The 22,441-nt window shown below is 44.9% G+C and overlaps 2 protein-coding genes across 2 annotated transcripts in view; one reads left to right on the forward strand and one right to left on the reverse strand.

Annotated features, from left to right (window-relative positions):
- Positions 1–19,717, forward strand: part of LOC135905952 (tyrosyl-DNA phosphodiesterase 2-like) — a 41,542-nt gene extending 21,825 nt beyond the window's left edge. The window contains exons 5-6 of the mRNA XM_065437097.2: positions 2,912–3,082; positions 18,120–19,717. Of these exons, the coding sequence (XP_065293169.1) occupies positions 2,912–3,082; positions 18,120–18,404 (456 nt within the window). The 3' untranslated portion in view covers positions 18,405–19,717. The remainder of the gene's footprint in view (positions 1–2,911; positions 3,083–18,119) is intronic.
- Positions 1–22,441, reverse strand: part of LOC135905969 (uncharacterized) — a 168,331-nt gene that overhangs the window by 119,152 nt on the left and 26,738 nt on the right. The gene's annotated exons all lie outside the window — the stretch shown is intronic.

The following is a 22,441-nucleotide window of genomic DNA, read 5'->3' on the forward strand; positions in this document are numbered from 1 at the left end:
CTAACACAATTCGCCGTACTCCTTTGCACGCGTTATAACACGCGTGCACGCACCAATTCACTGCACACCTCCGCTCATATCGCACAAAAAAAGCACACTTGTTTTCACCATGTCACTGAATGCCCTCCACGCAAATTTGAACTTGTTATATTTCATAGCTTCACGTCATTGCAGTTCTTCACGCAGTGCACGCACTTGGGACGTTCGTTACCTTCGATCTGCTGTTTGAGACAAGTTCAACCTCAGAATCAACAGCATAAACTCTATGCGTCTGCCGTACAAATTGGCGTCGCGAACTCCTTCACTAAAGTCCCTCCATACGTGCTGGCTGGAGGGGATGTATGCTTCAAAACAAGAATTCAAAGGGGACAAGCTGTTGTATTCCGCTGAAGTAGTAGTTTGCTGTCGCTGTTTTCCAAATGCACGAAAAATGGGAGTGGTCTCCAAGCACCCAGGCACTACATTCCACTGTACGTTCTCTCTCGTGGCACAGCCCGTCGCAGGTTGACGCGAAGCAGCGAACACGACCAGATCGCCGATTACAATAGGCGGTGGTTCTTGGGTAGAATCGCATTAACAGTTTCAACCGCACCTGGTGCAATTAAAGCCTCTCCGTAGACGCGAAAGTAAACAACGCTAAAAAACATAGCGTCACTTCCACTCGGAACAGGAAGCTGAAGCTACGTAAGTTCCGCTTGACGCCGGAAGCTGAGGGGGTGAGTGGGAGAGGAGCGTGGAGGAGGAGGGTAGGTTGGTGGTACTTAACCTGGTCGGCGGTGGCGCGTGGATGTAGGGGCTTTAGGTTGGAGGTCGCATGATCAAATCCCGGCCCTGGGAGCCACATTTTAATGGGGGTTAAATGCAAAAACGGCTATGTACTGTGCATTGGGTACATATTAGAGAACCCTAAATGATAAAAAATTAATCCGAGGTCCCCCACTACAGCATGCCTCATAAACATACCATAGTTTTGGCACGTAACACCCCAGAAATTAATTAAGATTGCATTATACCTGGTCCTGCTCTATAGGCGGTTACCTTATTAAGTGGTCTGAACTGTATATAGTGATTTTTCTATCTTTCTATTCTCCCTGAAGCAGCAACATTAGCTCATTCTTTTTCAGCGAGCATTAGCTGGTAAAATAAGGTTAAAGACAAAGCAAAGACACTCGAATCACTATCCGAATCCAATCTTATTCTGCCACCTTTGTGGCTTTGCCTTGTACCATTAATACGTACATTTCATGTTTTTATAGATTTCATGATTTGTTTTTCTCATGTGTATGATCAACCCTGATATACACAAGGATATCGTAATGTTTCTACATAACACATCACTGCGCACCGTTACTATAAGGGGTATGTGTGGGTAGATGGTGTATACCAACCAGCAGCTTGGAACATCAATTGCAAGCACCAGCCTTCATTGAGGTCTACTTTCACCATCAATATAATCACTCTTATGAATGTCAGTTTAGTCAGAATTTGAGAGGACCGCTGCTTCTGCAACATTCTTAGGATGTTTCATACTACTGTTTAGTTAGATGCTAGAGAGAGAGAGAGAGAGAGAGAGAGAGAGAGAGAGAGAGAGAGAGAGAGCAAGCTCTTTATTGAAAAAGCAGAATGATTAGTCAGCGTATTTTTGCCGACATGCTACTCTGCAGGGAGTTGAACGAAGGAGAAGAAAGGCACTAGAAGATGCGTGAGGTTTTGTGGAAACTCTATTCTTCTGACTGTGTCTTTTTATTCATCAGTGCCCTCTGCTGTATGTAGTGTTCCACCTACTGTGTCGTTGTGTAAGTGAGTGACTGATGGACAGGTTTCTTTTATTGCGATAGCTATTATATGGACACTCCAAGTTAATTTCTGCCATCGACGTTGGCGTCGCCGTGAGGTTCCGTATAAAGTCCAAGGGGTGGTAACACTGTCACCGCATGCCCTTCTCTGTATGTGTGAGTGAAAATGTGCAAGAGGAGCTGATGATTGCGACTCAGTCTCGCCTGCATGAAAGGAACAAATGCGAAGAGGAAGTGGGCTGTTTTCTCTGGGGTGTGAGGCACCCAACGCTGCGAGGTGCCGGGGGAGGCAAGGGAGAGGTGACGGCGGCATTCTCTCCAGCTCCAAATCCGCATGCGGCAGCTGCACGCGGTTGAGCGGCCGTATCTTGAGAGCGATCTTCGTTGGAGGCAGAGCTTAGGCACGTCAACGGCTCGTAGCTTAGTGCGTGCTGTGTGTTCTCGGCGCTTGCTTTGTGTTGAAGCGATAGACAGCACAAATGTCACTTCGCTCGCTGCGCTTTTCCTCACACCAGCATTTTGGCTGCAAGTGTCTGCAGTCATCGAGTGTGATGTGTTCATGTTTGCTGCGCGTGCTGGCACCATGCTTATTAATTTAGTTAGCAAGCGAATGTTTACAAGTTGATACGGCTGATAAAAGTACTAGCCTTGCTTCGTATGGCTGTCTGCTAATTTGTTATCAGAATCGATGATTGGTCTTTTGGGCGAAACTGTGTCTTTCTTGCAGCCTGTGAAATTCGTTTACACTTTCTAATATAGTCGAATTTTGATGTAGTTAACATGGATTTAATGAAGTATATATAAAATGTGTTTAGCCAATATCACTGTGTGTTGAATGTATGCTTATAACAGATATTGAATCTAAAGAAAGTATTTTCACGTTGGATGTGACTTTTCAAAAGGAGGTTCAACTATAGAAGAAAAAGTTTGGGAGTATACTGGCTACTGTTTCGCCATGTTCGCAACATATGCAGATGGGGTCTGTCAGTGTTGTTTTGCCTTGCGTCTGCGCCATTTGGCCTCTGTGTTTAAGTGCTTAAAAACCTTTTATTTAGTTAAACTTTTGCTTCATACTTCAGCACTTCAGTGTGGTTTCCTTTGTAATTCTCACTTAGGCAACGTTCAACAACAAAGATTTCATCCTCCTCAACACCCACCTTGAGAGCATGGGCTACTCCAGCGAAGTCAGACAAGTACAGCTTCGAAGATGCTTTCGTCAATGCAAGAAAGAATCTTTGGGAAAGACAGTAATCTTGGGAGGCGACATGAATCTGAGGGACAGTGAAGTAAGTTTTACTGGTCTGTAAAAGTGTGCATTTTAAGGGAAAACGGGTGTGTAAAATGTTTTTAAAGTGAGGTACAAAATTGTGTTGCTTTTAAATTGGGGTCCTGCTGGGCACAAAGTTGCAAGTTCAATAACTGTCTACAGCGGGCACGTTCCAGACAATGTGGCATGCAAGAATTGACCGACGATTACAACACTCCCTGATGTGAAATTTTAGTACAGCTGTATACAAGTTTTCATTTTGTGATATATTGGCTGGGGCAGGCAGTCTATCTCGGGTGGCACGTTGCAAACAGAGCTCAGTGTCATGTGACTGCCTCACTAATCAGATGATTGTGAGAGGAAGTGCACGGGCGACGCATGGGCACGATTCACAGCAGCCGCTGCAGACAACCTCTGCTCATGCAGTGTTTTGTTTCCATACAGACGATGCATGCTACTCTGGTGCCAGCTCGTAGTCATTGTTGCCGCAAAGCTCCTCATGTGCGACACTGTGCTTTTCCTCTCACACTTTTGCCGTACCCTTCACCTCCACTTTCCTTCTCGTGCTATCATCGCTCTCACCGCTTTTTTCATGCCTCACTGCGCTCCCTGTTCGCTCTCATATTTGGCTGTGCTCCTTCGTTCGCTTGCAAGGTAGGATGTTAATGCTCGCTGCAGGAAAGGTTACCTAAGCGCCGCACTCTGAAATGCTTACATACTGTGCTTTGGGTGCACGTTAAAGAACCCCATGGGGTCATACTGCATTAAAGTTTGATTAACAGCCCGAGGACACTAGAGGGGACAGACGAGAGAACAGACCACTTACTTCCAACAAGTTATTTTCTTTTCAGGAAGCATCGCTATATATATATATATAGTCACACGGATCCACTATAGCCATGCGCAGAATGCAGTGAAAAAATGCACAGAAAAATTTAATGTGGTGATAGCTCGAGGTATCTCTTTGTCAGTAAGAGCAACACAGGGTATAGTGACGCAACCATCCTTTAAATATCAAATTCTTCTCACTTTGATTATCTTGCACATGACACAGTCTCTGTGTTTTGTGATGATACTACACTCTGTGAATTTTTGGCTGCATGCAGACACGCTTCAGTGGGCAGAAAGCCATCCCTTTTTTGTGGTCTACATTCTGCATGTGTTCCTTCAGCCTTTAATTTGCACATTGGCCTGTCTGTTTACCGCAGGACAGGGGAACCTGATATACTACATTATTTACACACTCTCTAAATTTATTTTCGTGCTTTATAAGGCACCCTTGTTGGGGCCTAGATGCTGGGACGGTCATTTTGCACAGGTTGCCTAATTTAGTCAGTCAGTTGTTTAGTTATTTACTTAGTTAGTTAGCTCGGTTTAGGTATTTATACCTAACCGAACTTTAGTTCGAATCTATTTACCGAACTTTCTAACTAAACCAAGCTATTTAGTTCGGGCCATAGTTATTTGCCAATACCCCGATCGCAAATCAAGTGTTGAGAAATAAGAAGCAGCGTGTAAGCAATCAATGACTTCATAGATTCGCAGTAGTGGATGGACATCCTTCTTCGTCGCTGCGTCTAGACGTCTGTAATTGGCGCAGAATCTCCAGGAGCCATCTTTTTTTTGGGACCAGGAATATTGTGGCTACCTATGGGCTCACAGACTCTTGAACGATGCTTTTGTTCGTCATCTCTTGACTTGTTCTGCAATCACTTTGTGCTCAGAGGATGACACTCATTGGATGGGATGTGCTAAGACGGTAACTATTCTGTGGCAAGCATGGGATAATGGTAAATGAAGTGGTGCATCTCCGTATATGAGGTTGAATGCAGCAACATGCCTGGAAAGGACCTGTCCTGTACTTGCTGTCCGAAGTAGAGAGAGCCTTGCTGACCATACCAAGCATTAGCTCTTCAGTATGGCGATTATTGCAAGGAGAGCAAACTGCAGTGAGGTCCGCAGTTAGTGCCGCTATTGAGCTGCATGAGGCTTCATCAAAGAGAGCGATGTTCATACTGCGCGGAAGAACAACTGGCGTGGTGGAACAGTTCAGCGCCCACAATGCGGGACTCCTATCGTCATGCACGCAACAGAGCAGGGCACCAGTATATTTTTTTTTAGTACAGTTTATTCTGAGAGGCCTAACTACAAGGTCGACACAAGCAGCATCAACAGTAGTTGAAGAAACATGAACGGGTGTCAGGTACTATGATGGTGCAGTCACTTCATCAAGAACACTGTGTGTGTCCCTGTCTTCGTCACGCAAGCTTTGTTGAGAAAGTGCTGGTATACATAACTTGTTCAGCGATATTTCACCACTGTCCATGGAAGCACTGCAGTGTTCAAGAAAATTGGTGCCAATAATCGTGCGAAGAACGAGAAAGAACAAGGAAATCCGACACAAACACTCTACTGGCCAACAAAACACTCAAAGCACGAACACCAAGAGGTGAAGCCACTTGCCACCTACTCCATGAAAGGTAACAACGTCGTTCCAAGAAAACATAACTTTGTGGCCCAGACAGTTTTTGAAAGCGAGACTCATCACAGACACAGTCGCCTCAGTATCAACTAGCACCATGGTCGGTATTCCGTCAATCAACAAATGCACTTTGTTTTTGAGCATCACAACAGGCAGAGGGATTTCTTGCAAACACCATCCAACGACCTCACCTCCATTGGCCACGGATGCTTGTTTCCCGGTGGGGTTGAGGAAGAATGGCGCCAAGGGGATGGGGAGCGACGGGGATGGTTAGTTGATGGTGTCAGACTCCGCTCAGATGCCAGGGAATCCCTGCGTCTGGTCTCGTGCGAGAAACGATCCCTTGGAAGCAAATCGGTCGTCCACAAGTCATATGAAGTATGGGTTCCGGGTGGCAAGAACATCGGTGGTGTCCTTCGTGATTGACGGCGGTGGGGACAGTACCGAGCTATATGTCCTGTGAAACCGCAGTTGTAGCACACAGGAGGGTCGCGGTTCACAGCATATTCCTCAAAACGAATGCTAGGCAGCTGTGGATGGCGAGGAAGTTCGTTGTCATATGTGTAACATGTCTTTGCTGCTTGCTGAAATCCACTGTATCGGTCATAAGCTGAATCGTGGTAATAGGGTTGGTGCTGTCCTTGTTGCAGCCTAACATCATAAGTCATGGGGTCCTGTACATAAAAATGCGGCTGTTCTCATTGTGGCCGATCATCATAAGCAGGGCTTCTGTCGTAGTCACCTGGATGTGCTCGAGGCGCGAGTTCATAATCCTCAATGTTCCTCGCCGCAAGGTATGAGGAGAAGGATGCAACATTTGACTCTAAGTCTAGTGGCAGGTGGGAGCTATGAGGCCTAGGTGTGTCGTCTGTGCGTGTAGGCTGAACTCTTCCCGGTTGCTGATGCAAAATTGAGCGACTGGTTGCTATCTATGCTTGCAACTGTTGTCATATTGGCTAGCTTGCCAAACTGCGGTGTGATGCGCCTCGTCTTAAGTTGCTCGAAAGTGCGACAGTGCTGAATGATGTTGGCGACAGAAGCCAGGGTGGGTGTCTCTTGCGATGAGGAAACAGTAAACATCCTTGATGATTCCTTTTAGAATATGCCCGGCTTTGTCTTCTCAGACATTCCTAAGTCCACCATCCTACGCAGCTTTATTGCTGCCTCAATGTTGGTCGTGCAGGTGTAGGTGTAGGTTGCAGTAGTGCCTGTTCTGCCCGTTTCTTTTTCATCGCGCAGTCACGGAATCGCTCTTTAATTTCGGAAAGAAATCTGCCCCACGTTAACGTTTCCTCGTGATCCACGAATCACACTAACGCAGTATCAGTTGGAAAGAACACGACATTCAAAAGCTGAGGACCACTATTCCACTTGTTGGCAGCGCTCACCTGTTGGTAATGGATGAGCCATTCTTTCGCCGGTCTTCCGGCGAAGGGATGTACATCTCTTAGTTGTCTAATAGAACTCTTCGGCATAGCATGGGGAATGGGCCATGGTTCATCTGCGTCATGGGACATGTTGAACTCCGCAAGATTCGGTGGAAGTCCAGTAAGGCGACGGCTCGATCGAAGAACTTGTGGTTCAACCTCCGTATTCGGGTGTCGATTACCCAGCAGCTCCACAACTGTTACGAAGAGTTGCGACAAAATGGGTTTATTCACAGGAGATGGATGATAATGGTAGCACAATGCAGCCTCCAAAGCTCTTCGTTCTCTTCGTCCTCCCTTCTTCCTCACTGCCTTTCCTATTTCCGTTACAATATCTTCAGACAGAATTGTATGAATTTACCTAACACGGGTTCAACTCTGCTCAGCACCGGAGAAATTCAAGTGTTATTTCTTTTATTGCGGTAGCACTTATATGGACACTCCAGGCGCATTTCTGCTGTCGCCATTGCCGTCACTGTGAGGTTCCATATAAAGTCCAAGGGCAATAAAATTGTCCCCGCCTGTGTTATGCTGTATGTGCGAGGCAAAGCGGGCGAGGGTGAGCCAACGAACATGGCTCAAATTCGTCTGTGAGCGAGGAAGGCAGGCAGGAAGCACGCCCTCTCCTGTCGCCCGCGAGGCACGGGGGTGAGGCGGCAGAAGGGGGTGAGGGGGTTCTTCTCCGGCAGCTGCTGCTTACGGCATGGCCATGTGGGCACCATATCTTGAAAGCAATCTGCGATGTGGACAAAGTGCGCGCCCGCGTGGGCCTCGTCTTCAAAGCGATCTGCAATGTTTGCAAAGTGCGCATAGTGTTCGTAGCTTCGTATGCACTGTGCTTTCGACGTCAATTCAATTGAATGTCAATTAGATCGCTACTGCTGCCGCGATTCCTCACTCCAGCATTTTGACAGTGAGTTTCCGCACTCATTGTGCGAGATGTGTTCCTGTTCACCTGTGCATGCGTGACACTATGCTTGTTAATTTAGTTAGCTAGTTGAGTTGAATCCATAGTAGAATGTGTAAGCGCGACTGAACAAGGATGCAGAAAGAGACAGACACACAGAGAGAGTGCTGTCTCTGTGGGTCTGTTTCTTTCTACGTCCTTGTTCAGTCGCGCTTACACATGATATTATCTTAAATAAGTTAGTATGTGAATGTTTGCAACTTTATACGGCTAATAAAACTACTATCCATACTTCATATAGCTATCTACTAATTTGCTATTGCAGTCAGTGCTTCGCCTTTCGGGCGATAAAGAAGAAAATAAACTTTATTAAAAAGAGTGGTCCGGCAGTTTTCGTTGTGGTGGCCTTAGGTGGCAGCTCGAAGTCCTTGGACTCGGGCAGTATCTTCGGCTTGCCAGACAAAACTGCGATATTTTTTTGTTTTTCATTCAAGAGTGGCTCAGTGGCCCATACTTGGTGACCCTAGCCTTCCTCAAAAAGGTTCATTAAGAGCTGCACATATCCAGGTAACCTTAGCTAGTGATCCAAGTCGGCATGAAAGATGTCAAATAAAGAGCGGCACATACGTAGTGGCTCATACCCAGTAACCCAAGTTGTTGTAAAGAGGATTATTGAAGAGTGTCACATACCCTTGTTGCACATACCCAGTTGCCCAAGCTGGGGTGAAAGAGGTTCATTGAAGAGTGGCACATAAACACTGGCGCATACACAGTAACACAAGTTGACATGAAACAACGGGTAAACTGATGTCAATGAAGAGTACCACACACACAGGGGCACATGTTCAGTTACCCAAGTTGGCCTCGAAGAGATCGATTTAGGAACGGCACATACGAAGTTAAAACGTACCGAGTACCACATATCCAGTTACCCATGTTGACAGGAAAATGGTTAGAGGCGTAGATACGTACTCGGACAGCCTCCATAAAGTGGGTGAAGTACCCTAGAAATGTATCCCATTAACAAACATTGGGAGGCAAGGCAGTATTTGCCATTGCACCAATACAAAGGAAATGTCTTTGATCTCAATCATCAACTAGACATAGAGAGAACAAAGTGCTGGCTCAAGAGCTGGTAAAGATCAGGTGTGGAACATACCAAAAGGTAATGTTTAGCAGGATGAGCTTATTTTATTCTTTTTTTTTTAAGATTAGGAACACACTAAGCCTTTTGAAAAAGTCGGTTGCAATCGCCTACCATTTTTTTTTCAGACACCGAAAATTTAGACACATTGTCGTGGTGTCACCGTCAGCCCGATATATGTAGTGCATAAGAATGACTGATATTTCAGACACTCCACAGCACGCCATTTGACCTTTTGGATTATGCCCACATGGCGCCATGAGCACTTGCCTGCTACTACAAGCAGAAAGAGCAATATTTTTGCTTAGCTGCATTACCAGCACTTCCTTGAAACAGAAAGAATGCTTCTGGCCCAGTCCATTACCTAATTGATCCAGCAGTTTTTGGTTGAGCGATCAGAACAAGCCAAACCACATTGAGGCTGGCGAGCCGGCACATTAGCGTGTATGCTGCACGTGTCTTGCACCTCCAACATTTCCTGCTTATTCTAATAAATAGAAAAACAGCCTTAGACAACTTTGTTGTCGTCTGTCATGAATTTTGTCACACAGAATGATCACCTACCTCCACACCGGCTGTCTTTGTTGACCCAAGCCATGGTGAAGCAAGAGGAGTGCCATACAATGAAAGTAATGAACCCATGATAATGTTGCTAGTGGAAAGCAGTCAACCTCTGTTCAGTTGCCAGGAGATGCAAATTTGGTGCAAGTTCTACCATAGTTGTTCCTGTCCACCGTGTGTCCCAGCTAACATTGTCCAAGCTGTTCAACGAAAAAGAAGATTAACATAAGATAATGCAAGATGAAATCATAAAACCTACGCTATCTGGTCATCAGAGGTCTGAAAACTGAACAGTGTGCTAGGACCATCCTTGCATCATATTTTTTTATCTGTTTGTTTCGTTGAAAAGCTTGGCGAATGTTAGCTGGGACACCCTAATAGCAATGGCATGGCAACGGCCGAAACAAAGATTGCTATCGTCACGTGTGAACGTATATCACTGCATTCACAAGCTTTCCTGGCCACTTGCTAAATACCAGACACCTTCTCTATGACTTCTCTCATGCTAAAGCCAACTAACCTTTTGAGACGTTTGGTGCATTTATCATGTGCCACTTTCTCGCATTCGCCCTAGTGGCAGCTAGTTATTTGAGATGCTGTGTTAACCATTCAGCCCCCTTTTGCATCAGCATGGCACCATGTTCCCAGTTGCCAGGGCACGAGTGCCCAGGATTTATGGAGCAGTTAGGTGAAATGGGGCAACACCCCTCAGATGATTACGCTACGATATACAGAGAAGTGGGGCGATGCCTCCCTCAGCTTATCATGCAGAGCACATGTGTCAGGCGCGACATCCTCATTCGTTACGAGAAAAAATAAAATAAAAATAAATAAACCGTGCAATTATTTACAGATATGCTATAGCGATGACTCACGAGGTTACACATTTGTAACGAAAGTCAAGCACATGAATATTGACACAGCGTGCTTAGGAAATCTGCTCGAAGTTCTGACCATACTCCAGTCGTTAGGGTGGTCTTGGTTGCCTCAGGGACCTCCTTGGTACTGGCGTTGGCAGTGATCTGTCCGAAATGTCCATGGCTATCGTAACACCATTACTCGATGCTGCGTCTTCGGTGCGCTGAGCTGATGTAGAGCACTCGGATTCCGCGTCGCTGCCATTGGGAACAAAGCCACGCTGGAAGGACTCCCCAGTCGGTAGTAAGTGTATGCGATTGCACCGAAGGGTCCGCCCCTCCGGCGTGATGACATGGTACGACCTCGGGTACGTCGACGGTTTCAGAGCCTATGCTTTCGTGGCCCACGTGCCAGTCTAGACTCGGATGTCATCACCTTCATGGAGTGCTGCTAGTGACTATGCGGAGGTTTGAAGCTGAAGGTGCTTGAGAACTTGGTGGGCTGGTCCACATTGGAAGGCAGGCAGCAGTGTTTGTAGTCGGTGGCCTTGGAGGGTCTCTGCTGGCATCTGGCCACACTCCAAGGGAGAAGTCCTGTAAGCCAAAAGTGCCAACCAGAAATCCTGTTTAGTGTCGGTAGTTTTCTTTAGCAGTCTCTTCACCACCTGTACCCACTTTTTGGATAGCCCATTGGAACGTGGGAATTACGGACTTGAGGTAACGTGTTCGAAGTCGTAAGTGCGCGAAAACGAGGCAAATTCTCTGCTCGAAAAATTGGGGACCATTGTCTGAAAGAACCTCCATTGGAATGCCATAATAAGCAAACATAGCACTAGTTGGGTCAACGACGGTCCTGGCTGTTGTGCCTCGGAGGCGTTCTACTTCTGGGAAGTTAGACAAGGCGTCATGGACGCACAGGTAGGACTTGCCACTGTAGTGGAAGATGTCGATTCCTACGTGATACCAAGGCTGGTCTGGAACCGGATGCATCTTAAGTGGCTCCTTCGGCTGGGTTGCATACTTTTTGCATGCAGTGTACTTCTGAGTGAACACCTCAATTTCCGAGTTCATGCCAGGCCATAAGGTGAGACGACGAGCCCTAGCTTTACGTTTGCCAATTCCTAGAGGACCTTCGTGAGCCCTGTGCAAAGTCTCTCACCTCATACTGCTTGACATTACGACCTTGCACCCCTTGAACAGGACACCTTTAATATGACACAGCTCGGATGAAAAGGGTTTCAATGGACCATCTATTGGTTCATTCGTTATTAAGTTTTGCAGGACCACTTTCAGGTAACTATCCTTGGCTCTTTTTGTGGCGAGATGCTTCCATGTTTCGTTGCTGATAAGTGAACGTACCGTACTCACGGTGTCCACTTCTATACAGCGGTGCCAACAGCATCTGGGCCCCGATTGCTGGGTGCTCGAGACAGCATGTCTGCGAGCACGAGCTGTTGTTTTGGAACTAATTGCAGGTTGAAGTCATATCTTAGCAATCGCTTAAAAAAAGCGCTGCAGCCTGGATGGCATGTCACCTTTCTTACGGATAGCAATCGGAGGGCGATGGTCGGTCTGAATGACGACCTTACGGCTATACACAAAGAGGTCAAATTTTTCTCAGCTGTATGTAATGGCCAGTGTATCTTTTTCTATTTGCGAATAGTGTCTTTCCACTTCTGAGAGTGTTCTTGATTCATACGCGGCTGGTTTCCATGTGCCATTGTAGATATGTGAGGGTGCGGCACCTAGGCCACTGCGTGACGCGTCACATGAGACCTTTGTTTCTTTTGCTGGATTGAACACTGACAGTAACGGTTGGCTACCTCTGTGGCATATCTGACGCCATTCTTCCGCGTGGTTCGATGTCATTCAAACACCATGTCTTTCTTGATTATGCTGCACAAAAGCTTCGTCTTTTCTGCCAGTGTTGGAATAAACTTGCCAAAATAATTTACAACATTGAGTATTCTCTGCGTGGTTTGTTTGTCTTGCGGCTCTGGAATCTGCAGCATAGACTGAACGAGAAAAGAACTCGGCCTGATTCCTTCAGCAGAAATTATGTCCCCTAGGAAGTCTATCTCGTTGACTCCGACAATGCATTTGTCAGGGTTGAATGTTAGCCCTGCTATATCTGCAATCTTTAGCACCAACCTGAGTCGTTCGTCATGCTCTTGCCTTGGTGAGCCCCAAACTAATATGTCATCGACATATACGTTCATTCCTGGTATAGTCTCAAAAATATCGTTTAGGGCTTTTGGAACACTTCCGATGCTGACGACATGCCGAAAGGAAATCGGAGAAAATGGTAGCAACTGAAACACATCGCGAAACGGCAGATTCTCTATGTTTCATTCTCTACGTACAGTGTTAATGCTAGCAGATTGGCCTGCGATCCAGTATCTATTTTAAGATCAATCAGTTTTCTTCCAACCTTCGCTTTCACCGTCCAGTCTAGTCGGCTGGTCCTGTTTCCGATAGTGAGAATTTCAAAATCATCTTCACTACCCTGCAACTCGCCTACTTGTGGTTTTGCCTTGCAACATATAGCGAAGTGGTATTTTTCCTTGGCATGCACGACATGTTCGTCCATATGGTGAGCATTTTCGTGGTGCATGCACCTTTGCACACCTTTGACATTTATAACGTTTGCGCTGCTTTACTTTCGAAGCACCACTTGTCTTGTGCATTGCGTTGACTTGCTTTTGTTCTTGCATCCAAATTGCCTGGTTCGCTGGTGCTACTTCAGCTGCCTTGCACAGTTCCTCTGCCTTTGGCAGCGTTAACTTGTTAGGAAGAAGTTTCTCTTGAGTCTTAGTGTCGTTTGTGCCAAAAGCAATTTGGTCTGTGGTCATTGACTCTGCTAGCCTACCAGAGTTACACGCTCATGCCTTCATCTTCAGATATCTTAAAGGGACACTAAAGGCAAATATTAAATCAAGCTAAAGTGATAGATTAGTGCTCGAGAATCTCTAAGGTATCAATATTATTGCGAAGAGAGCCTTAATACTCGAGAAATTGAGGCAAATGCAGGACATGATTATAGACTCCTCCGGGCCATTCAAGCACTTGCCCGATGACGAAAGCACTCCTCAGTTAAATTTTGTCGCTAGTACCCACCACTCGTTGCAAAAATCATTCTTGTATTGTATTATAAGATGAAATAAAATGCTACATGTCCAATTCTATTTCACCTTTAGAAAAAATAACTCATTGAAATTACCCTTGACAAGGACGCGAGTGGTCGAAAGGTTTTGTTTTCGCTCGACTCTGCACTGTCCACACTTTCGTATTTCAGTAGTTTCGTTGTCGCGTATTGCTGTGCTCGTTTTGCTCCCTCGCAAAACTCTCTCCCAAAAAGCAGCTGCAGCGGCGAATCTACCACTCTGGCTTTACCTGTGTTGGCTCGGTACTGCCGTCTGTCCGGCGCTGTTTTACTAACCGACGGCAGCAAAGGGCGGTGATGGTGTATGCAACGTCACCACTCCCCCGATTGGGTGGCGGGAGATTTGAAATTCGAAAAAGGTATTCGGAACCTTCAGATGCAATTTTCTCGTAAACTAAGTCTTTTCTTGGTGCAAAACAAGCGTTGCGAGGTTCCTGGAATGGTACTTAAATAGTCCACATCAACTTTAGTGTCCCTTTAAGAAATGTTCAAAAGGCTCACCTGGCTCTTGCATTCGGCTAGGAAACAGGTAGCATTGATGTACCTCATTGACTTGTGACCCGAAGTATTCGTCAAACTTCTTGATTGCTGCGTCAAAATCATCCTTCGACTCATCCTCTGTGAACCTGAAGGTGTACACCTTGATGGCTTCCTCTCCAGTAACGCTCAGTAGCAACGCAGTTTCCGTCGATGCTTCTCGTTTCTTACTCGCTGGTTCCGTTGCAGTCAGGAATAGTTGAAACTCTTGCTTAAACAGCCACCAGTGCTTGCTTATGTCGCCGTCCAACCACAACGGCTTCGGTGGCATTATGAAATCCATGGTGGCAGCCTTCATTCTGCGCCTGCTATCCTTCATACGAGTGGATGAGGGCACGGGCAAGACAATTCTGACGCCATGTATCAGCCTGGCACCATGTTCCCAGTTGCCAGGGCACGAGTGCCCAGGATTTATTGAGCAGTTGTTTTGTACAGTGAAATGGGGCCCTCAGATGATCATACTGTGATATACAGAGAAGTGGGACGATGCCCCCTCAGCTTATCAGGCGTAGCGCACGTGTCAGATGTGATGCGATGCATCGTTGACGAGTATAGTTGTCATGAAATTTTCTACCAATATAACGAATGACAACTATAGTCATCATAAACAGAATTTGTCGCACAGTGAACCTATGGTGGTTTTACACGTCCTATTGAACTTAGTTGTGATTCCTGACACTAGGTGGCCACACTTGTCCATGTTGTGCCATTTGTGTCTTGGCTTTTATTATATGGCCGTCTCTGACACCCCTGCGTAAAGCATGGCTGCCTTCTTGAAGCGAGGCAGTGAAATCGCACATAAAAGAAAATATTTTGACGACTCCTCATTAGACCACAGCTCTGTAGAATTCTGCTCGGAAATGGAAAATGATGTGTTCTCATCTGAGGTGTCTGACGACGATTATTCTATTGATGGCCCGGAGGAGCTTGCGGCTGTCTGTGAGTCTGCCGTACGAAGACGGCCTACTAACTGTTTTAGGAGCTGCGTAAAATTAGCCACTATTCATGTGCATGTTTTTGCAATGTTTCGGTTATTTTTTCTTCATATTCCCTTTTTTTCATAGTGTATCGAGCCCTGCAAAACAGTGTATCGAGCCCTGCAAGATGCTTTTTTTGCAAGACACCAGGGTCATGCAGTGAAGCCTTCAACCTATCTTACACAATTTGTGACGTAAAGGGACCCCATTGAATTGAAATAATGGCACCGTTTTATTCAGAAAAAAAAAAAAACGCCCTACAAACTGAGTGAAAAAAAACATTCTGGCAAATTTAGTGCAATTTTCTTCTTTTTTTAGCGGTAGAGAAAGAGTTAAACTGCATCACCTTTAGGATCAGTCCACACTCCCCAGTTCTTTCCTCATTGCAGCTAATGTTGCATAGAAGCTGTGGGACATTCTACCACCTTTGGAATCAGTCCAGGTCAAACAGATTTTAACCTTTCTTCACTGGAGTACAGTGTAGACTCATTTAAGGGCCACACTTTTTTTAACAATTTTGGTGAGGTATATGCCCTTGCATGGGATCTGGTCATTTTGTCTAATATTTCAGACTGTGAGTATGAAATCTGTCGTAATCCTCCACGAACATTGTCTTTTTCAAAATGAGCTCATTAATTCATTCATGCACGCTGCACGCTTGGCCACTTGTCTTCGTTATCACTCCCACTGCTATTGCTGCCATGCTATCACTCTATGCAGGAGCACGGAGAAGCTGATCATGGCCACACCCCAGGTGTCACAGGTCAAAGCGTAGCTTTGGCATCTAGTAGTGGCATGCAGCGCCTGTACACTGAATGCGCTTGCTGCTCAGTTGGAATTCTTGTTCTAAATTTCAGGATGCCAAGTTGATGACAAATGCCATTGTATTTTTAACCTAGATCACATGGAATAGGCATCGGTACATATGATTGTGCAACATTGATTTGCAGACTGCATCGTAATTTGTTTCTCTCACTTGCACTCGTCCAGCACTTGTGTAGAACCCAACAATGGGCATTTTGTAAATTGTTGTCGAACAACCTGAGTAGAAATCATGCAGTCACCGTCATACAATTGCAGTCACCATAGTCGTCTTGTTGCTGTCATCATACACACACGTTTCACACATGCAAGCGCTCACCTTACACAACTACGTTGGTCTCCCTCGTAACACTCTCCATAACCCCAAATGATGCTGGGTAGCCAGGTACCTGCAGAAGTCTTCACATAACATTGATTCCCACAGTGCGTGGGATCCGCATAATCTTTATTGCATGTTAATTTAATTCTTAATTAAACATGCAGCTTAAACCTGCTTTAATAAAACATCAAAGGAAGTATGAAGACTTTCTTTTGTGGGGATTTCATTGTGGTGATTTCACTGGGCCATCCACATCATACATTGCTGGAAAATGAATGAGGTTATTTATTTCGCTTCATGTCTCGGTATCCAGCACTACATAATCATTATCGTTATCAGAACTATGAGAAGACAGTGGTAGAAAGCTGTACCATTCAATCATACTGAGTTTTGCATGAATAGGAGTGCCAGATATACACAACCCTTTCTACTAAACTGCTGGCTAATCTCCACCCATATTTCACTCAGAGGCACCGTTTTGCATGAAGTTCAGTTTAGTACCACATTTTCTGGTCAGGCTATGGTGAGCACCATGTTTTTTGCTGTAGTCATGACAAATGGGACTGTTTTGCTACAGCAGTATTTAAAATTCTTGAATCGCATAGCCACAAACAACGCCCACTTCAGATTTATTGTAGACAAAACTGGTAAGTAAATCTTACCATTTTGCTATTAAACTAAATGTCACGCAAACCGGTACCTCTGTGTGAAATATGGGCAGAAATCAGCCAGCAGTTTAGGAGGAAGGATCATACACACCTGGCATACGTATTAATACAGCAGCCAGTATACCATCCGTCAGGCTGGGTTTGTACCATTAGGAGTCAAGTGGTCTTAATTCCACATGAAACAGCGCAAGCGTTAAATCCGCAACACTGTTGATTAAGGTAGGCTCGAGACAAAAAATTGGCGGTGCATTCGTCCTTTGGAGATAATTGGCGACGTTGCTGCGATTAGTAATCTATTTTATAGTGGGTGTGTATTTGGTGAGGATACGCATGAAGTATCCTAACAATGCTAATCGCATTAAAAGCTGACAAGTATGAGTGCAACCAACTACAGTAGACTTCCATTTATTGTATCCTGACTGAAGGTCCTGACCATTGCCCATTCATTCTGTGGCCCAAACTAACATTATTTCGATTCTAAAATTGGCTTTCACAGGATAATTTGAACTTTTTCAGTCAGTATGCGTGTGCCTGACCCCTATGATGACCCCAATAGTGACCCGTTTAGTGGCAGCATGTCTCAGTGGAGCTTAAGGGACAGTGAATGCCCTGAACGCACATTATCTCCCGTTGAAAACGGCTGTTTTTAGCTTACCCTAGTAAGATTTTAAAGCAATAATGGTAGCTCAGGATGTCTGATTAACGTATCTACCCGCAACCTGTCTTTTTTTTTTTTTTGGAGTAAGTTGGGCCGTAAAGTGCCTGCACGGTGGAACCATATGCAAAACCAAAGCTGCATTTGCAGTGTTCGTATGCATTACCACATAAGACAGTAGTATTGCAGTGGCACTGACTTTAGGAAACGGGCAGCCATCGTGCAACACATAATAGACCTTTGCCCATTTTTCTTGCTAAAAAATTGACTGCTTGTTGGATTTCTAATTTGTTTAAGAACTTTAACGTCACTTCTAAGTTAGTTTTGTTCTTTTCACGCAATGAAATTGCATAAGTGTTTGATTCGGTGGCATGTTAAAATCCGGCAAATCCTGCTAAATGAATGAGCTGTGTGTTCTGTTGTTTTTTCTGTACTAACTGCAGCGCTGTCTACAGATTAAGAATGTATTTCTAGTGTGCTAAAAAGCATTTTGGGACCCTTTTCAGGAGTTAACCTCGAGCTGCTTTATCTTCTCAGGTTCACTCTTGCGGGGGTTTACCGGAAGACATCCAGGATGTGTGGACAGCATGTGGTTCAGACCCAGACTTGTGCTACACGTGGGACATGACATGCAATGACAACTTAGACTTTGGTAAAAAAGTCACTGCCCGCCTACGCTTTGACCGCATATATGTTCGGCACTCAGAGCCAGCTCACTTATTGCCAGTTTCTTTCAAACTTATCGGACAGAAAAGACTGGAAACAGAACAGTGCTTCCCCAGTGACCACTGGGGTATTGTCGTCCAGTTCAAGTGTTTGTGACCCTGGCAGGCTTTTTTTGTGTAAATACCATACCTACTAGACAGGCAGTGAGAAAATGCTTTACCATCACCAGGGTACCTTTACTTTCACACAAGCCACTCATGCAGTTGCCAGCACAATTGTATAGCACCAGGAACTATGCAACAAAGTATGGCGCAAAGTGGCAGTGGCTGCTGTATAACAATGTGTGCTTTCTTTTTTTTTTAAAGTTAGACAGTGTTCCATTGTGTTTCTTGTACGGCATTGGTACACACATGCTGAAAGAAAATAGTTCGGACAGCTCAGTCCTGAAGGAGGCTGTCTTTGACACTTTACGCTGAGAACCATTGTGCTTGTTCCTGGTGGCGTAGTTCAGTCATAATTTATCAAAGAAGGCACGCTTTAGTAGAAGGCCTTGTACCTCGCTGTAAATGATGAAACTCATCTTGACGATTTCATACTTCAGGGAAGTGGACAAGTGGCTCCACTCGTCACATTCTTCCACGTGTACCTGACCTAGGCATATATGGATCTGCAGTCAGTGTATTAGGCGTGGTCCTTAGTGGGTTATTGATATCTTATAATTGTAGGTTGTTGCAGCAATTTCATTGTGATCAAACAGGAGGCTTAAACAGTGCTCTTGTGTGAATGTATTGATTTTAGAAGTACGGTGGCTGATGTGCACAAAAAGAAGAGGGCATATATTGAAAGACAAGACAGTGTTTCATTATGCAGACAAGATAGACAAACAGTATATACTTACAAAAAGTTCTTGTGAATGTGTGGCAGAGTATAATTAAGCCAGTTACATTGGTGAAAATGGTGCCTATCTGTGAAACATTGTTTATAAAAAGAAAAGAAGTGAAAAAACTGCCATAAGCACAAGCACATGTTAACTGCCAAGGCAGGCAAACTTTGTATCCTGTAAAGCGAGTCTAGCTTGAATGATGCACTTGTGAACAGAATCATATGTGAATGTTTTGAATGTGAAAGTTACCTCTGCAACAAATTATCTTTTGTAGACATTGCAACTGTCAATATGCGCAAGCATTTATGCCATTGTCCTTTTGCTGTTGTATCTTGTGGAAGATGACAACAGTAAGCGTTTGTGGTAGAGCACTGTACACATAGCGTGTGTTACTCTTTCTAAGCCATCACATTGTATGCTTTCGTCATCCTTACTTTTACCAATGCAGTTCAAAGCTACAGTTCTTACAGTATTCTGATACTCAAGTTCTTTGTATTTGTGTGTTTGTGTTATATTTTAATACGTTATCATCAGAACTGTAGAGATGAAAAGAAATTGCCACTAGGCTATTTTTGTTTTCACTTTTCATAGTTTTCTGTTGATCTTATTTCTTGCTGCTTCACCATGTGTGACTGTGCAGCACTTTTACCATTTGATACTGATTTTACAGTATGCAACGGTGACTGAAGACTGTGACCGAATAATAACCGAGAAAAAATTGGTTGGGGTTCTTTTTTGTTTGCATCAATGTGCCGAGTTGTAATCAGGGAGTTTGCATTAACAAATATTTCAGCTCGAACTTGTTGGATGTCGTAAGCATGCAACACCTAAATGGGGTAACCACATACCACTGTGGCAGCTCCACCATTCGGCGCACGAGCATTACCTGTTTTGCAACATTTCCTAGTGCGTTATGGACTGTCGCCTTCTCGATGAACTGCAACGCACATGCCGTGGCTAGAACTTTTTCTCGGTCGAGCTGGTGCAAATAACTTGCAACACTCTCGAGAGAAAATTGGAGAGGTTTTCGACATTCCTGCAATGCACATACAGCCGACGACTGATAATTTGGACTTCATGGGGAACATAATTAAGTCTGAACTATAGAATGTCTGGTAAAAACAAATGTACAAAAAACAATATCATTTTGTTTACGTTTTGAGGCCCCTGTGCAGGGAATAAGGGGTTGATTCATTGCTTTATGCACTTCCGTTTACGTGCAACCAAGTATGCCTGCATTTCTGCCACTTTTGTACTGTCGATGTACGCCAATGCAAGGACTGCAGAGGCTCGAGTCCTCATGTGAAGGCTCTGGAGCACACAGTACATCATCATCATCCGAAACAGAGTTGCTGCTTGACGGTCAGAGAACTTGCTCAATTATTGTGTCATCATTCAGTTCGGCACATGACAACACCACGCTGCCAACGTCTGCAAATCCTTCAAATGTAACAACGGTAAAAATCGGCACACCGCAGCCTAGCAGGTCATCAACGATGTCCACATTACAGCACGTTGTGGCGGGTTCAGGCTTTTCAGTTGTGGAGTCATTGGGACTGTGACTCAATACTCATTCCGAGTCGGACTGCGAGGGCACCGTTGGTGCCACCTGACGCGGCCTGTCGATAAGTTGACGAGAAAGACTTCTTGAAGCCATCAGAGCGCTGTCTGGAATGCAAACTAAACAAACAAGCACAGAATAGCTGAATGCTGTCTGAAAGGCAAACTCAACATACAGAATGGCAAGAGTAGGCCATGTGCAAAGTTGCCGGAATAGGATATGATGATCGTGATGTTGACGCAACATATAATTCAGGTAAAACCTCCAAGACTGGCGTTTGCAGTAAAATTTCTGAGGCATAGTGCTCCGACTAAGGCAAGGCCTCGGGGATTACCATCTAACATGTAATATCTGAGGGCATTCTTGATGTCTCACATCTCTGAGGCCATACTTGTCCTGTCAAGGTTGGCAGAGGGGATAATGGCGGCAGAGTCGGTGTACTCTACAGTCGCGGATGGAGTCTGGATAATCGAATGTAGAGCTAGCTGGCTGCTGTCGGAAATATTGGTCGTCTTTACACATGAAGTCTATGGGGCCATTGGTGGTGCCGCAAAGCTGTTCGAATTACCAAGCATGTCTGGATTATTGGTGTCCGATTTATCGGTCGCTGACTGTATTCCCACGCTTTATGTTGCCTGCTTTCTTTACAAAGCCATAATAAACTGGCCTGTTGAGCAGCATGGACTTCTACGGCCCATAGCAAAAAGCGTATTGCTGCCCTGGCTTCATAACCATTCTACAGTTGAACCTCAATATAAGAAAGTCAGTAAAATTGATGACTGGCTTCATAATTTCAAAATTTCGTTACATTGAACTTTGACTGTTTAGGCAAATAGGTAAAGTCGCCAGTGGATTATTCTTACACCGAAGGAGCTGCGAAATTTCCTGAATTATTGGGCAATTGGAAAAAGCATACTTTCATAACAAATTCAACAAAATATTCATTTTGTTAAATTTGAGAGTCGGCAACGAAGGATATGGTTTTATGCCGTGACGACGATACCTTCACATCGGTGGTACAAAGTGAAACCAGTCATGCTTATGCCTCCACTCCGCTCCTGTGGCTGATAGTTCTGTCTACAGTAAGACAGCAATATCATGAAAAGTGTCAGCAGCGGCGAGTCAATCCTTCGTCTGCCTCTCGCTTTAACACGTCTCCGAAACTTGAGGTTACGCAACCTCTGGTACTAAACGGGTGGCAAGATGGGGGAAATCATGCCACGCCATCTCAGCACACCCCCTCTTACCTCTAAAGCAAGGCATGCAGGCTGTGCAAGCACTTAGCCATGCTGATAGCCACGCTGATAGCCATGCCCAGCCATGGCCGCACTAGAAAATGAGACCGGTGCCTACCTGCCCTCCCACTTCTTCCCCCTGTCCCCTCACACATGCTTGATCACGTGGGAAGATGGTGCTCATAAGTTTGAAATTTACTAGCATAGCGAATTGATTATAAAGGTTTCTTTGAAACCTGCATTTTCTGTCTCGTGTAGAATGGAAATTTGACTGTAGGATTACCAGCCAATGTAATATATTGTTGGCTGGTTACATTGGCAGGTTGCAAGGTAAAACGAAGGAACAGGGAAAAAGAAAATGCGTACGGGTTCACTGAATTGTCTGTGCTCACACAACATTAACACTTCAAGGGTCATGTTTTTCCCTCTTTCAAGAAGAGCATTGTGCAAGCATCTCGCAGTGATACGTTCAGTTGTTAGAAAAGAGACAGAAATAACAAGCACTATAAGTTTA

The sequence above is a fragment of the Dermacentor albipictus genome, chromosome 5 (genome assembly GCF_038994185.2).
Source record: "Dermacentor albipictus isolate Rhodes 1998 colony chromosome 5, USDA_Dalb.pri_finalv2, whole genome shotgun sequence".
Lineage (NCBI taxonomy): Eukaryota > Metazoa > Arthropoda > Arachnida > Ixodida > Ixodidae > Dermacentor > Dermacentor albipictus.